The sequence below is a fragment of the Bison bison genome, unplaced genomic scaffold (genome assembly GCF_000754665.1).
Source record: "Bison bison bison isolate TAMUID 2011002044 unplaced genomic scaffold, Bison_UMD1.0 scf7180017864274, whole genome shotgun sequence".
NCBI classification, from domain to species: domain Eukaryota; kingdom Metazoa; phylum Chordata; class Mammalia; order Artiodactyla; family Bovidae; genus Bison; species Bison bison.
In genome coordinates, this window is record NW_011494846.1 from 4,197,706 (window position 1) to 4,214,801 (window position 17,096).

A 17,096-nucleotide genomic window follows, 5' to 3' on the forward strand; every position below is an offset into this window, starting at 1 on the left:
GTGACTCCCAGTGGACTGAGGCCCATCCATCATCAGTGACTCAGGCTGCATGACACTGGAAATCAGTTACTCCCATCTCTGGTTTCCATGGTAATTTTTTTTTTTAAACAAACTCTCAAAACCCATTACACTCCAGTACCTTTTTCCCCACATCTTTTTAGACCACTGAATTGTGAGTTCCTTTGAAAACAAGAGCTGTGGCATCTTAGCAGAGTACCTGGCACACGTATGCACTCTTAATTACGGAATTGTCCCTGGTGACATTGCTGTTCTCAGATTAATGTGCATTTTTTTTTTCAGAGAAAACTTTTATTTAAATACATTATAAACATAGCATGAGTAGATCGTATATGGAAGCTGAAAAGCTTTCAGTGCTACCCAGATCCTTCATCGTCTGTCTAATGTGTATTTAAATGGGGGCCCCTTTCCTTGTTAGTGATGGCAAAGGTTTCAAAATACTGTTTGTTGAACTTAAAAACGTTAATTGTAGGATTTACACTTTGGTCAAAATACAGCTGTTTCTGAAATTCCAATGAGCCCCAAAGACCACAATAGTCTTTGTTGAACAAGATGCTAGGGTGTGAACACACATGTTAACATCATCTGTAACTACTAATTGAATAATTTTGATAAAAATTACAGATACTACTGACACCCACATTACCTCCTAGTCATTAAAACAAAATCTATGTGACTGAAAAAAAATAAGTCTTTTTGATGTCCACTAAATGTATACGTAAGTTTTCCAAGAAGTCAAGGTCTTTTAGTTAAGTACTTAGTTACATTTGACAGACAGAATGCAATTCAGACTTACTGTATTTAATAAAGTTTTGGTTATAACTAGGAAAGGAAAAAAAACTGGAAACACAAAATGGAATATGAAAAAGTGGAAAACAATTATACTCTGTTTCTGAAAAGAATCTTTCTTCTTTCTGTCTTTAAATAGCTACCCCAAAGCACAATTTATAAAAGGGTAAATACAAAGAACCATATTGTAAAGTCCATGGATTTTTACAAATCTAAGCAAGGCTGGATTCTAGCGAGACTAGAATCCATTTTATCACTATGGCTTCATGTCTCGAGGGAAATTTACTCTTAAGACAAGAAATAATGAACACTTTCCCTGTTCTACAAAAATACATCAACATTACATTTTTTAATAGCCCCGCTTAGTTTCCGCTGTATGCGTTACTGATGCAGTTTCCTATTAGAGAAACTCAGATTGTCTTCTTTTTCTTTTTTTTCTGCAATATTTATCCTTACATATTTATCTATGTACACTTTTCTATTAACTCTACTAGGCAAAACTCCAAAAACATTGAATTACTAACTCCTCTAGCAATGCAAGAGTCTTTCTTTCTACAACTTCAACAATTCTATTATCATTCTTCCTGATTTTGATTAACAGAAAAAGCAAGCTCCTTGCTTTGTTACATTAAAATCTTCCTTTCCTTAGTTTATTGTCCATTTGTATTTGCTCTTCAGTAAAATGACTGAGTCCTAGGTTTACTTGCATAAATCAATTGGTTTAGTAACTGGTTAAGCATTCATTCAAAAATGCCCATCATATATTAAGGATGCTAGCCTTTGGTCTGTCACATGCTGTACATATTTCTCCCAGGCTGTCATTTACCTTTCGGTCTTATGCTGTTCTTTGTCATACAAAAGCTTTTGGTCTTTCACATTCAAATCTCTTATCTTTTCCTTTATGATTTTCGTTTATGGTATACATTACACTTTCAAAATCCTTCTGGATTATCATTACCCCAAATTACATAGCTATTCACGCATCTCTTCTTCTAGTCTTATTTTGGTTTTTCCAGTTTTATTTCCAAACTTGAATGCTGCTTATTAGCTGTGTAACCTTGGGCAAGATCTCCTTTATTAACAAAACAGGAATAATACTTGTTCTCTTACTGAATTGCTGGTGTGATTTAATAAGGCAGTACAGTAAAGCACTTAGCAGAGTGTCTGGCCATTGTAAGTCTAGAATATATTTTAGCTAATATCCATAATTAATATCATCTCTTAAATTTTTAACCAACTAAAACTAATTTTGGTATAAAGATGGAGGTACTCATCTAATTATTTTTCCTTAAATAGCTCCTCCATCTTTGCAACAAATCTGTGAGACAATCCAATCCCATTTTAAAGATAAAAGACACTTATTCTTAGAAAAAAAAATTAAAGGAATCATTTGTTGCTATTTCTCTAGCGCCTCTAGGGGTCCCACTTTCAAAGTTTTATGATGGTTTACTCACATGTGAGAGAAAAAAAGGAGCATGTGAACAAGTGTGTGTGTGTTCCGGGTCATAATGAGAAGAGGAAGAAGAAACAGTATCATTAATTATTCGGAGCTGTATATGCCAACCCAAGTTGTCCAGCGGAGGAAAGATATTTACCATTTTTTAATAACATTAAGATTTCTCAGAAAGGTTCAGGGGAAAAAGCAACTTAATAAATCATATCAATAAACTAAACAGAAATATTCTCTACAGAGCTCCCCTTATTTTTTTTTTTTTATTCTGGTGCCTTTGTAGCTCTATGAATCCCTGGCTGGAGTTATACTTAATCAATTCTTTGGTTTGGTGACCTTCAATCACCACTGGTACAATAAACAATCATTTAAAAAAAGCCAAGACTGTCTCCCAAAGCCTAAAAATTCCATGTAGGTGCCACACGCTCTTCTGCCCTCCTCAGCATAATCAGTTTTCCATGATACAGGAACAATGGCTACACTTCACTCTGTGATGGACAGAGAATATTAACCATCAAAGACCATTACACAGTCGAGTAAAGAGAGTTTGGTTTATCCAAAAGACTGAAGGTGTTTGTTTTTACTTTGTTCCTTTTTAAACACAGGAATCCCTTTTTTTTCAGTGCAGGAAAAAGTAACTTGTCCACTGCTTTTAGAAGCTTAGTTAACGAACAAAAAAAGAAAAAAAAAAAAAGGAGCTCATTATGCTGGATGGTGGGAATCGGGGAATCCATAAAAGATGCTCTACTCCCACCCTTAATGTTTCCTGACTCCAGTTCACAAATGGAATGAAGTGCCCTTGTCTAGGAGAATGAATGTCAGCCCAGAAGGGAAAAGCCAGAAGTCCTGATGGAAGCAGAAGGATCTATAAGAATTTCTTTCTGTCCCAGACAAACCACACCTAGGCACAACCTGGTCCAACCCAAGAGCCTGTGGCTTTTCCGCAGGATCCCTGCCCAACAGGAGACAGCCACTCTACTGATGCCAGCTCCACGTGCCAGGTGCGGGGAGTCCACAGGGCAAACGTGATCTCACTTGTTCAGAACCATGACCAAGATGCCAATTTCCTCTGTGGGGCTTATGATTAGACGCCTATAACCGTGTGGACAAGTCTTAAAACACAGGCATGCCCGCAGCAACCCACAACACGATGTCAGAACGGTAGAGAGGGTTCCTGATCGGAATTTCTGCAAGCCAAGCCACAGAAGACCTGACCCACCCAGCCCTGAGTCACACATGGTACAGACCTCTGCAATGCTAACACCCTGAGTCTCCACACTTGTACATAGCCTGTCCCTCCTGGGAACAGCAGCAATGGCCTCAGAGCTACCAGGCATGTGCACTGGGAGCTGAGGAAACAAGGGAATTCTCTCTATAGCACGGCCCTGATACCGAAGTACAGAGGAAGAGAAGCCAGGCGTGGGAGGGAAAGTGCATACCATACATACGCCAACTCTTCACAGTGGCTATGCTCTAGGAAAGGTGAGAACAAAATAAGAGGGCATAACTTGGGACTTCCTAGTGGTCCAGTGGGTAAGACTCTGAACTTCCAATGCAAGGGACATGTGTTCGATCCCTGGTCAGGGAGCTAAGGTTTCACAGGCCAGGCGGCGTGGCCAAAAAAACCCCCCGAAACTCAAAAAGGGCATGTGCATGCGTGCTTAGTCACTTCAGTCGTGTCTAACTCTTTTGCAACCTCATAGACTGTAACCCACGAGGCTCCTCTGTCCGTGGGGTTCTCCAGGCAAGAATATCAGAATGGGTTGCCCTTTCCTTTTCCAGGGGATCTTCCCCACTCAGGGATTGAACCCGCATCTCCTGAGTCTCCCGCATTGCAGGTGGATTCTTTACCACTGAGCTACCGGGAAAGCCCCGAAGAGGGCACAATCTTGTCTCATTCACAATCTGCATGAATCAAGCCAGCCTCATACACATCAGGGCTGACCAAAGCACTCAGTCTGGAGATCCAGGGCTGGACACGACATAAACACAGAATATTTCTAAAGTAGTGACCTGGAAGAGCAGTCAGAGTTTTAACACCATTTTATCACTTTAAACAGAACCTCCAGTCTTTCTTCTTTCTCCCATCTCTTTTCTCACTGGAGTTAGAGTGAAAAAATAAAATACATATATTTATGACCTGGAATTCCTGGGCTTGTACGTTTGGGACGGTGTTTTTCCACTCCTAACCGAGGCTGACAGCCCTAGCGACTGTGACGAGTCTGGACTTGGCAGGTGGCACGGCTCCCAAGCCAAGCACCTGGACAGGGCGAGAGCCGTCAGACTCCACACACAAACCCGAAGGAACGAGGGTTACGTTTCAGTAAATCTCTCCCTCAATTAGCACAACTCTCAGAAACGGTCACAGGTAGAGGCCTTAAACCTGGTTTACATTAAATGACCCCAAACTACAGACTTTAGACAGAAGAGCTAGGGCTTTCAAGGCTTGACTCGGTGACACGAGATTTAAGTTTTAGTCAACTATAGAGGGTTGCCCTCGAGGGGCTGGGTAAGAACCAGGCCCCCGAGAACCTAGGCCTGGAGCGTAAAGGTCGACGCGGGCCATTTTCCACAGTGGCCTCTGGGAGCGGCCAGCCCCGCAGTCCACAGCAGCCTTCCTCACAGCACGGCCTGGGTGACTCACCCAGACAGACGTGCCCAGCCCAGCGACAGCACTGGGGCCCGTCACCAGCTGGCAGTGAACTTCAGCGCCTTTTTCTGTCGCCTGATAAAGTGGCTGAGTCATGGGGGGAGGAGGGTCAGGCGTCAGGGCCTCAGAGGAAAGACCTGTGAGGCCCGCGCAGAAAACGCATTTGGAGTCATTTTCAGGAGGGTGCTTTCACATTCAACAGCTGCTGAAAAAGTCACTGTGTTTCAGCTCCACCTGTCTGATGGTCTGCCACAGTCTCTGACACAGAGGCAGGCCTGACTCAGTATCTCTTCTGGACTGTGGGGTGCACGGAACTGACAACACTTGAGGGGAGGGGAGAAGAAAGCCAAACCAAACACAGGCAATCAGGATTCCAGAGAACTTCCGACAGGAGGGAGAAGGCGAACAGTATTATTCCTGGCTAGATGCCACGCCAGAGCACTTCAACAGTATGATTTCCTAAGCACAGCCTCCTGCTGGGATGAGAGAAAAGAGAGGAGGGCCCAGGACTGCGGCAGAATCCATAAAGTCCTCACGCCTACTTGTCATGGACCCAAATCCACCTTTACCACTGCTTTCAGCTCTCCTACCAGTGGCAGGGCCTCTCTGAACCTCAGTTTTCTCTTTTGTAAAATGGGGCCAATATCAGATTCTACTGATTGGGCATTTTGACAATGAAATGATCTCCTGCAGGTAAAGGAACGAGCGCAGTGCTGGGAACCTAGTGCTCAGGATTCTATTGTCTATTGTTGTTATTATTATCCACCCCATGAACGCACTCAGCTAAGTTAAGCAATGTCTCTGGGTGCCAAGAAATAACTCTAGGGCAGGGTTCCCCAACCTCCAGGATCTAATGCCTAATGATGTGAAGTGGAGCTGATGTAACAATAATAGAAATAAAGCACACAATAAACGTAGTGTGCTTGAATCATCCCGAACTCCCCGCCCAGTCCATGGAGAAATTGTCTTCCACGAAACCAATCCCTAGTGTCAAAAAGCTTGGGGACCGCGGCCCTAAGGAATGTGTATGCGTGCTCAGTTGCTCAGTCATGTCTGACTCTTTGCGACTCCATGAACTATTGCCCACCAGGCTCCTCTGTCCATGGAATTATCCAGGCAGGAAAACTGGAGTGGGTTGCCATTTTCTCCTCCAAGGGATCTTCCCCACCCAGGGATCGAACCCACATCTCCTGCATTGCAGGTGGATTCTTTACCTCTGAGCCACCAGGGAAGCCCCAAGGAATAGATGTGGACAAAGAAAGGAAAGTGGAAGAAGGTAGGGCTGGGTGGGATTAAAAAATCTGGGAGTAGAGATGAGAAAAAAGAATACACATATACTCTTTTAAAAAATTTAACAGTATCAGCCTCGCCTACTCCAAAAAATTTTTCTTAACTGACTTTCACCTACCCAATTTTCTGAATTAACAAACATTCTCTCTTCCCCAGTAAAATACACTGGGGCATGCCCGCTGCATACTAAATCATCCAGCTGGAAGACGACTCTCTAGACTCCCAGCAGATGAGTTATGTTCTTACAAAGGGTCAGTTGTGTTTGCTCCTAGACTGGCTTATATCAGTTGCACTTCTCCACAATTACACAATTAACACATGCCAAAAGGGAGTTGCTAGTTTTAAGAAAACAAAGTTGGATGTTTAGGGACAACTTGATAAAGGTGAGTCACTAAAAGAACTGTCAAATCGGGAATGGGTGAGAATTTGGAAAAGACAAAGAAAAATCTAGAAGGATTCTACAGATTGTTTTATAAACATCTTTTTAAGATGGCATGCTCCACTTCCAGTGAATCTCTAACTTTTCACATCGTCAAGTACTATTGCTTCTCATAATCACAGGGAAAACTTCCACAGTTTTGACAAACTGAACAGCTAACAATTATTGAGTATTAATTCTATGCAAGGTACTTGCTGAGGGTTTACATACACGTGAAGATTTTTTAAAAAAGAATACCATATGCTAAAATGAATATTTTGGAACTCTGCTTAAATTTGGCAAAACTAATACAATTATGTAAAGTTTAAAAATAAAATAAAATTTAAAAAAAATTAAAAAAAAAAAACTCTTAAAAGGAAAGTGAAAAAAAAAATCGGTTTTATTTCAGCTACTGTCACTTTTTAGAATGTAAATTTTGATGCACAGTTAAATAATATAAAACAGAAATCGTTTCTACCTCTGAGCACATAAACTTTCCCATCAAGAGAACAGACTCAGACATGGCTACTCTCCCCACAGAGATTGCCCATGGCTAGGGGGCACTCAGCCGGCCCCTCATGGTACAAAGAAACATTAGCAGAACAAGAATCAGATGAAAAACATTTGTCCTGAATTGCAGGGTATTACAAAAACTGAAAACACAGGCTTCAGCAAATCTGAGCAACATACCATATGGTGAGAACTGTTATGCAATTTCTAAGTCAACAGTTTAGACTCTCAGGTCAGGAAACGTTCATGTCCACATAGATTGCCCAGAAATGCCATCACAGACCAATTTCTATTTGGTATGAAGATTTATAGAAAAACAGGTTTATGAAAAATACTCTCCTAATAGGAAGAAAAGTAAAACCAAGGTTACTGGAAGTCATTGATATTTACCAACCTGACACATTTTAGGCACATGATAAAAAATGTGTTGGTTTATGGCCAAGAAGTCCTTAAATGAAATTAGCAGTGATTTAAACATTTACAAAGACCTATTATCTGTTATGGTGCTCTAAAGTTTCACTATAATAACCTTTTTCTTATTACTGAAAATAATGGAGAAGTAATGGTTTTCTTAATAATGGGCCTTCAGCAGGATCACTTGACTTATACCGACTTTTTAATCCCGAGTGTGGATCTATGTTTATGTATATATATTTATGGGCTTGGGAAGGGGAGGAGAAATGGATTTATGTAGAAATGCCATGTTTTGAAAGACTAATTCTGCAGGTTACTTGTTTTTTTTTAAGCCCTGTCACAAAGGTTTTTGCTGAAAGATTCAGAACAATGCACAGACAAGTATTATTATGACTCACTAACCAAAAGGTAGTAATAAGCGATAATATAATTAAAATGTGCAATGTCTCAAAGCATGATTCAATGCCATTCAAACGGCTTAACAAACAAGCCTTTGATTTGCCTCTGAAAAGTCCACTGCAACAGCTGTGCGGCCAGCATAAAATGTCTGATTCATGTTTAATCCGAGAGCTGGAGGAGATCTGAGACCATTCTAGGCCATAGATCCTCCCTCTCCAGATGAAGAAACAGACACTCCCGAAGTTTAGCAGTTTGTGGCAAAACCAGGTCTCATAGATACCAGCACGTACAATGCATTTTCTCTCCAAAGGACTGATGCTACTATCCTTACTACTGCTACAGCGAGACAGTGATGGCGATGATGATAAGTATTAAGTGAGCTTTTCCTATGGTTTAAGGTACTTTACATGAACAGGTCATTCAGTTCTCAAATCAACCTATGCGAGCAGGATTAATATAATTATGTAACCTAAGAGGAAACAGAACTCGCCTGACCTGACACAGATAAAAAGGTGCTGGAGGCGGGATTGGAACCCAGGCAGTTTGATTTAAAAGCCCACATGTTTCCACCACTCCACCCAACCCAGGGCTGTGCCCTTAAACCTACTACAGAATTACGGATTTCTACATCAGCCTGAGAGTGGAAGCTCTTGTTTGCGGTAGTAGCCTTTAATAAATAGAGTAACATAAAACATAACTTAGAATTGAACATTGACACACCCCGTGAAATCAAGAGCCTCCCTTTGCTCTTTCAGTCCAGGCACTCATCTCGCTCCCTCCCACCTCCTCGCTACCCTCTGAGTTTTGAGAGCTGCCTCAAGAGCTCTGATTCAGTATCAATGATGCCATTCTTTATTGAGCCTGACAAATAGGTCGGTTTCAGGAACTATGTGCTTCCCTTTCTCCGTTTCCTCTATGCCTGATCAGAGAATGAATGCTTCTATCTTAATGTTTCCATTCACAATTAAGACGGAATCACGTTTGTTTTTTTTTTTAAACTAAAGAGAAAAGAAATCAAACTATAATTCAATATAAAATAAAACGACTATATGGCGGAAACCAATACAATATTGTAAAGCAAGATCTTCCAATTAAAAATAAATAAATTTAAAAAATAAATATTGAATTAAAAAAAAGTAAATCAAATTAGTACAGAAACCACTCAACTAATCTACTAGCAATATATTTACTAGGCAGATTATTTGCAATAAGTGCCAAAAAACCTGAGGGAGTGGTGAACAAGAATTTTACTGCCGAGGTGGTCACAGCATTTGTACAATAACAGGAATGTCCAAAGAATAAGAAACTTTCTCCCCACACTTTGTAAATAGATGCTACTCTATCAATCAAGAAAATCTTGTTTCAGGCTAATTGGAACATGGAATTTACGGTGATCATGCAAACAAAGATTTAGTAAAGTTTAGGCTATCAGTATGTTTAGAAAGCATTTTTATCTATTTATATATTCATCAACATACTATATGTAGTGAAAAGCTACAGAAATCTTGACTTTCACATTTGAATTTTATCATCTGTACTTAATAAAGTTATTTCCAGTAGGAAAAAGGTTTACATTCAGAGGCATAAGTGATACATTGCAGAACACCAGGATGGTCTCTATGGGCAGTTAATGGAGGATATGATTGTAGAGATGTAGAAAAGGAAGAGAAAAACAATCTTCCTAAAACATTCTATTAACCACATCACTCCAACAGCCTCTTTTTTTTTTTTAATGGTTCTTAGCCTAGCTTTTTAAAATTTCCTGTTATCTGGCTTCACTCAACATGTACAAGGAAGTCTCTCACTGATTTCCAATAAGATGCATCTTCCGCTTGGACCAGTGTTACACACCATGCTCACTTCCACTTCTGCACCCTCACTTATGAAAAAGCCAAATGAAGTATTTATGGGCACCTTCCACTGGTCAGCTCATGCAGTTACCTACTGAAGCCTTATAACAACATCTAAGTACTATCATTGACATGCTTCCCATTTTACAGAAAAGAAACTATAGCTCAGAGAGATTAAATTGTCTAAGAGAATCAAAGCAAGCGTCCTGAGACTTAGACCAGAGTGGACTTCAGAGTCCACATGCTGTCCCTGACACCATACGCTTCCTCTTGTCTGGATGCCCTCCACACTGTACATGTGCTCAGTCCTGCCCGACTCTTTGTGACCCCATGGACTGCAGCCTGCCAGCCTCCTCTGTCCATGGAATTCTCCAGGCAAGAATGCTGGAGTGGGTGGCCATTTCCTCCTCCAGGGGCTCTTCCCCACCCAGGGATCGAACTCACATCTCCTGCATCTCCTGCACTGGCAGGTGGATTCTTTACTACTGAGCCACCTGGGAAGCCTGCCTTCCATACTGCCCTTTGGTTAAATCTATGCTAAACTTTTATGTCCAGTTACAGTCCCATTTCCTTTATGATTTCTTCCCAGGCAACTTCAGTCTTTCCAGATTTTTGCCTCTCCTTGGGTTTTCTATAGTACTTATAAACCTGTAAAAATTTGAGCTTAAATACTATCTCCAAATGTTTACTGTTGTTTGTTTGCGTTCTTTTGCTTTCCAACTTAGGTTTTAATTTCTCAAGGGCTTCCTTGGCTGCACACACAGTAGGGGTTTAATGAATATTTAAGGAACTATTCTGATTCTTTCTGGCTTCCTGGGTTAAATAAGAAGAACAATCACACCGGGATGGAACACAGAATGGATGGTAGGGAGACAGGGAGCAGTGGGTAGGGAAGGTAGATGGGGTTATATATTAATAATAAAGGACCTTAAATGTCATCCAAGGAGTATAGATTTTATCTATAAGTGATGAGGAGTCCTCTAAAGTATTTGAGAATTTCGTAAGATTTTTAATCCAGGGAGCTATATCTGACTACATCTGGAATAATATCAATTGAACAGAATGAGAGACTGTGCTTTGTATAGCCATAGCATTTGTCCTCATTTGTTTCTGTCACAGTATGAAGTGTTTTTTTAAAATCCAAAAGCACACATCCAGAATACTCTTGCCTGGAAAATCCCATGGATGGAGGAGCCTGTTAGGCTGCAGTTCATGGGGTCACGAAGAGTCGGACACGACTGAGCCACTTCACTTTCACTTTTCACTTTCATGCACTGGAGAAGGCAATGGCAACCCACTCCAGTGTTCTTGCCTGGAGAATCCCAGGGACGGGGGAGCCTGGTGGGCTGCCGTCTATGGGGTCGCACAGAGTTGCAAACGACTGAAGTGACTTAGCAGCAGAATGAAAATACACACAGTGCTAACAGTCAAGGCAGACTCTGTAGAATATATTATCTAGCATCCCGAAGGACTAATAAAAAGACAAATTAATTACAGCCAACATTAAAAATTATCTATTCACATTAATAAAATACACTGCTGAAGTTGTAGGAATGATGTTTGGAAAGAAGGCTTATTTACTCAATGAGAGCCCCAGAAGGAATTTTCCAACTTCAAGATTAACTTTTGAAAAAGCTATATATCAAATAATTTCTCAGCAGATTTTCTTTATGCGGCAAGGAAAAGGTTATCAAGAAACAAAATTTCCTACAAGCAGATGACTTCCTTTGCCTTCTAATCTTTTAAGATCTACAGCCTCTCCATCATCCTCTTGCCCTTTCGTTCAGTAAATGGAAAAATAATTCAACTGAGATTCTTTTTTTTTGAATATTTATGCATGTATGTATGTATTTAGCTGCACAGGTCTTAGTCATGTGGACTCTTAGTTACGGCATGTGGGATCTAGTTTCCTGACCAGGGATGGAACCTGGGCCCCCTGCATTGGGAGCTTGGAGTCTTAACCACTGGACCACCAGGGAAGTCCCAGCTGAGAGTCTCATAAGTAAGGAGAAAATACTCATTAAGACGATATATTTAAGAAAAGGGGTCACAGTCAGAAGGAGAGGAATGAAGACCTCCTCCACTAAAACAAGCGCTTCCCTCTTGAGCTTACTTAAACTCCTAGGAAAAGTGAAGATTCACCTGTGATCACAAATAATAAAATTATTAATAGCAGTCATTTGTATTTAATGAAGTAGGGATAAAATGCCCCAAAAGGAAGGAACAGTAGCAAAATGTGGGGCCAGGAGGCCATGTTTCCCTGAAGAAAGAAGAGCTTTAGTTCACATCACCACTGACTACCCTAGAACACTCAGGACGTGAGAGGGTCCTGAAAACCAACAGCATCTGTCGTTGCTTGTTTACATGAGCAGAGCATCCTCTACAAGTCAGAGGTGAGGGAAGACAGGACACATTAACCTCCTTTTCGTGTGATAACCGCAACACAGCTTAAGGTGGTTCCCCGTCATCTCCAATCCTTGGAACACCTCTAAAGATACGTCATACCCCCTTCACAGGTGAAGAACCTGAAGCTTAAGGAGCTTGGGGGCAGAGAGGGGGAACCTGTCTGCAGTTTCTTAGCAAGTACGTGGCTGAGCCAGATCCTGAAACCAAATCTTACTGGCTTCAAAGCCCACATGCTAGAATTGGAAAGAATGAGTGCAAATTTTATGGAAAAAACAGAACTCTGGAATAATTAAAGAAAACAGACGTAATGTAAGAAGAGGCCAGAGGCCCAACATCAAGTGGAGAGAGACAATCAACTTACCAGCATATTTTGTAGTGTTGGATTCATCCATGGACCAAAAGCAATAATCAAATGCAAATACCTGGATGAAAGAACAGAATATTAAACTTAAAAACTTATTAACTTCCATGAGTAAATCAGACTGAAAAACAATTCACTGATGAGGATGCCTGCTTCTGTCTGATTTAAAAGAAAAAACAAAAACCAGAAGTATGACTCTTTATTAATTCTGAAGTTTCCTTCAGACTAAATTGGCTATTTTCTTGTATTACAAATACAAGGTTATTTTCTTGTATTAGAGTAAATTATATATGAAAATTGCTACTTACTCCACATTCAAACAAGCAGACCTCTTAGCCAAAATATTTTAAATTATACTTTTAGTGAGAAAAGACAATGGCTTCTCTCCCAAGTCTGCAGTTTCAGCAGATGCTGAAATGGTGGCCCAGGTAGACCTTCCATGGTGGACCTTCCATGGTTTCACAAGAAATACTAAAGTGATCAACTTTCACTGAAATCAGTCCCACCTAACTTTCCATGACCTTATCATTTCTAGCATAGCTAAAGGTTTGTCAAAACTTTCCACATTCCCAGAAATCTTAAGACTCCTAATTCTGGGCCAAGTATTGTTAATATATCAATTCGCTCTTGCACACTTTAGCTTTTTGTACAGTTATGGAATGCCTACTATGTACTAGGAATGGTTAATGCTGCTCTATCAGTTCAGTCCAGTCGCTCAGTCGTGTCCAACTCTTTGTGACCCTATGGACTGCAGCACTCCAGGCTTCCCTGCTCCATAAGGACACACCTCTAACCACTGTTTTCCATGCATACGACCACCACTCATGTTCCAGCCATCTTTACCACATGCACAGGGCCATGCTCCCCAACGTATGCACCAAGGGACGGCAGTTTCCTGAGACAGTCCGTGAAATAAGGATTATACCACGTTGGAAATGGTGCATATTTTACCCTGTTTAAGGTTTTCTATGCAATTCTCAACATTAAAGGTGCTGAAAAGTCTTCAGCAAATACACCCATTTTTTAAAAATTCATTTTTATTGGAGTATAGTTGCTTTACCATGTTGTGTTTCTACTGTACAGCAAAACGAATCAGCCATACGTATATGGAGACATATATGGGGATTTATATGGGGACATATATCCCCTCCCTTCTGGACTGTCCTTCCCATTCAGGTCACCACAGCACATTAGGTAGAATTTCCTGTTCTATACGGTATGTTCTCATTAGTTATCTATTTTTCAGATAATATCGACAGTGTATATGTATTAAATATCAATCCTGATCTGCCAATTCTTCCCACCTCCCCTTTCCCCCTTGGTATCCATACATAAACCCATTTGGTTGTGTAACTTTATTTCTCCAATTTCTTTTGATGAGGAGACCTTTCTTGTTGTTTAGTCGCTAAGTCATGTCCGACTGTTTGCGACCCATGGCCTATAGCCTGCCAGGCTCCTCTGTCCATGGAATTTCCCAGGCAAGAATACTGGAGTGGGTTGCCATTTCCTTGTCCAGGGGATCTTTCTGACCCAGGGATTGAACCTGTGTCTCCTGCTTGGCAGGCAGATTCTTTACCACTGAGCCACCTGGGAAGCCCAGCAACCCTTTCTGGAGTAACACCCAGTACCATGCCCTGAAGCTACTGTTTCTCAGCATCACCATCCTATTCCTCAAGCTAACTGACTCAGGGGACTCAGCATCTGTTTTCTTGGCTCCTTGTTCCAGCCTTCCCTGCTCCCCCATGCAACGCCAATAGTAAAATGCAATCCTCCTGTGGACAGAGACTCTTGAACGTTTAACCATTTCCAAGGGATTGTAAGCACTGGGCAGTCAGAAACAAACACTCTGACCCGGGCCTAGAAACTGGCCCTAAGGGAACTTTCCAGCCTAAGTCTCCCAACAGCCACATGCTTCAGCTGAAGTTGTCCATACCTCGGAGTTACTAGTACAATTCCACCCGTCATTTGCTTCGTTTCCACCCTTCAAAATGCTCCACACTCCTTAAGGCCCGTGCCAATATATTTTTCGTCCAGGAAGCATTCTTTGGTTAAACCCAAAGGGATCAGCTTTCTCTTCTCTGAACTCTCACGATACTGTTAAATCCTATTTTTGTGACTCCTATCACAATTATTTTTTCACTTACCCTGTATATGATCTGTGCATAGGTTTTACCTCTACTGCTAGACAAAGGTAGCATAGGAACCGTACCTAATTCTTATTTGTATCATGCAGTGTCCACAGTAGTTGCTTTATAATTATTTATTAAATGATTACTGGCATTGAGACCTTGGAAGAAAGCAGGTACCTTCCACATCACCAAAAGACAAAGTTACACTCTGAATATTTTCAGCACCACCTGTACTTCAGTGCTTTTAAATGGATTCAGGTCCACACACAACTTATATCATCAACCTCAAATCCAAATTCAATTTTGTTATGTATACAAACATTCACTCTGGTCTCAGAATAACCAAGGTTAAAATGAACAGCTATGAAACAACAGTTCCAGCCAACAGAGTGTGAAATATTTACTGCATTCTAGGGCTCTTCCAAAGACTTGAGAGACCACACAGGCATAATCCAGTTAATCTTCCTGCCTCAAGGCAGGACAGAATTTCAACACTTCTCCTGAGAGATGAAGATCTGTCTTGTTTTTAAACATTTCCAGAAAAGGAGATTCCACAACCTCCCTTTGATGGCATCTTTATAACACTTAACTTTCAATTCCAGGGTATTTTCCTTTCCTTTTGACTTAAGTCAACTCTCCTGGCTTTAAACAGCCAACAGAGGCTCCTGTCCAATTTTTAGGTACTGTTTCCCTCTAGACTCCAATGAATTCCTCTTAGTAGCTGCTACATACAGTGAAATCATAATTTATCTCCTGTATGTTAATTTTTCATACCTTCCAGAAACTTACGGGTAACAGTTTGCTATTGTGCATATAAGATTAGAAAGCTAAGATCTATAGTCACAGTAATGTCACTTGAAATAAAATGAAATCCACTCCAAAACTGGGGGTCTACCCTTAACAACAATCATTCCAAATTCTGTGCCAACTTTCATTTCTAACAAACTAGTTAATAGTCTAAAGTTGGTTTTGATCATAAAAAGGAAGATGAAATTTTCATTTTAGGCACTTGCCCCCACTCCCAAATTCAGACAAATGTTAAAAGTGTTTTCTCAAAGGGCTCTGATAGTACTGGCAGACACACTTGTTCTTTGCCTGCCAAATACTGGCCTCTCCCTGAACTGAATTATGTCTCAAATTTCAAAACCTGTGATCACAAGCATTTTAGAATAGGCACGCCTCAAGCCAGTCACGGAGTATGGGTTATGATTTTACTCAACATTTATCATAAGAAAGTTAAGCCCAGAAATCTGAAGGATTTTCCTAAAAACTCAAAGCAACTGGAAAGATTTTTGCTGTCATTTTTTTCTTTAAGAAAGGCTGCCAGTGATTTCCCCGCCAACCCTTCTTTGAAATTTCAAAGCACTCTCCATCGCCCACGGCACTAGTTCACATGCGGTCCTGTTCCATGGCTTAGTTCTTCTTGTGTGGGTCTCAGCTCCACTTAAAGGCAAACCTGGCGGGGGCAGGGGCTTTGTCTTAGGCTGGTGTCTGGGTCATATCTCATACAGAGCAGTCACTGTACGTAATACTTTCTCAATAAATAAACATAATACCAGGAGAAGAAGTTGAAATGCAGACAAGAACATGGAATGGACATGAGGAACTCTTAGGAAAAAGTAGAAGTTCAAACTGCAAGACAGATTTTTAAATGTTTCATTACTTTCAGATGCAGTTTTTCAGGGAACTTGTGGCCTTTAATGGTCAAATAGAGATTCGGTCACTAGATGAGTCCTCTCCGGCATCATCATTCCAGGGTTCACGAGCATAAACTAGTATGACCACATCAAGTATAATTATTTGTTGTGAGAATAGCTATTTGGTATGACTTACGAAAATAGTGTGTAAAAGTTTAAAATAATTTATCTAAGGTAGCATGATCATTTCCCCTGCAATCTTGTTGCTGCTAAGTCACTTCAGTCGTGTCCGATTCTGTGCGACCCCATAGACGGCAGCCCACCAGGCTCCCCTGTCCCCGGGATTCTCCAGGCAAGAACACTGGAGTGGGTTACCATTTCCTTCTCCAATGCATGAAAGTGAAAAGTGAAAGTGAAGTCGCTGAGTCGGGTCCGACTCTTCGCAACCCCATGGACTGCAGCCCACCAGGCTCCTCCGTCCACGGGATTTTCCAGGCAAGAGTACTGGAGTGGGGTGCCGTTAGTACTATAAATAAACTAGTGTTCACAAACAATTATCTTTCTTTTCCTGGCTTAAAAAAATTATTTAACTTAATCACAAAGGTTTGTAACAAAAGAGGACATGGTTTTCTTAGGTCTTAAAGAAATTTTGATTTTCTCATACAGAAATCATTGACATTTCCAGTTGCCAATGGGAAGAGATAGTTAGGGAGTTTGGGATGGTCATGTACACACTGCTATATTTAAAGTGGATAACCAACAAGGTCCTACTCTA

The 17,096-nt window shown here is 40.9% G+C and overlaps 1 protein-coding gene across 3 annotated transcripts in view; it reads right to left on the bottom strand.

Annotated features, from left to right (window-relative positions):
• Window positions 1–17,096, bottom strand: part of KIF13A (kinesin family member 13A) — a 199,813-nt gene that overhangs the window by 85,314 nt on the left and 97,403 nt on the right. For all 3 annotated transcript variants that reach the window (XM_010848801.1, XM_010848800.1, XM_010848799.1), the window contains exon 3: window positions 12,556–12,616. In XM_010848801.1, coding sequence (XP_010847103.1) covers window positions 12,556–12,616 — 61 coding nt within the window. The remainder of the gene's footprint in view (window positions 1–12,555; window positions 12,617–17,096) is intronic.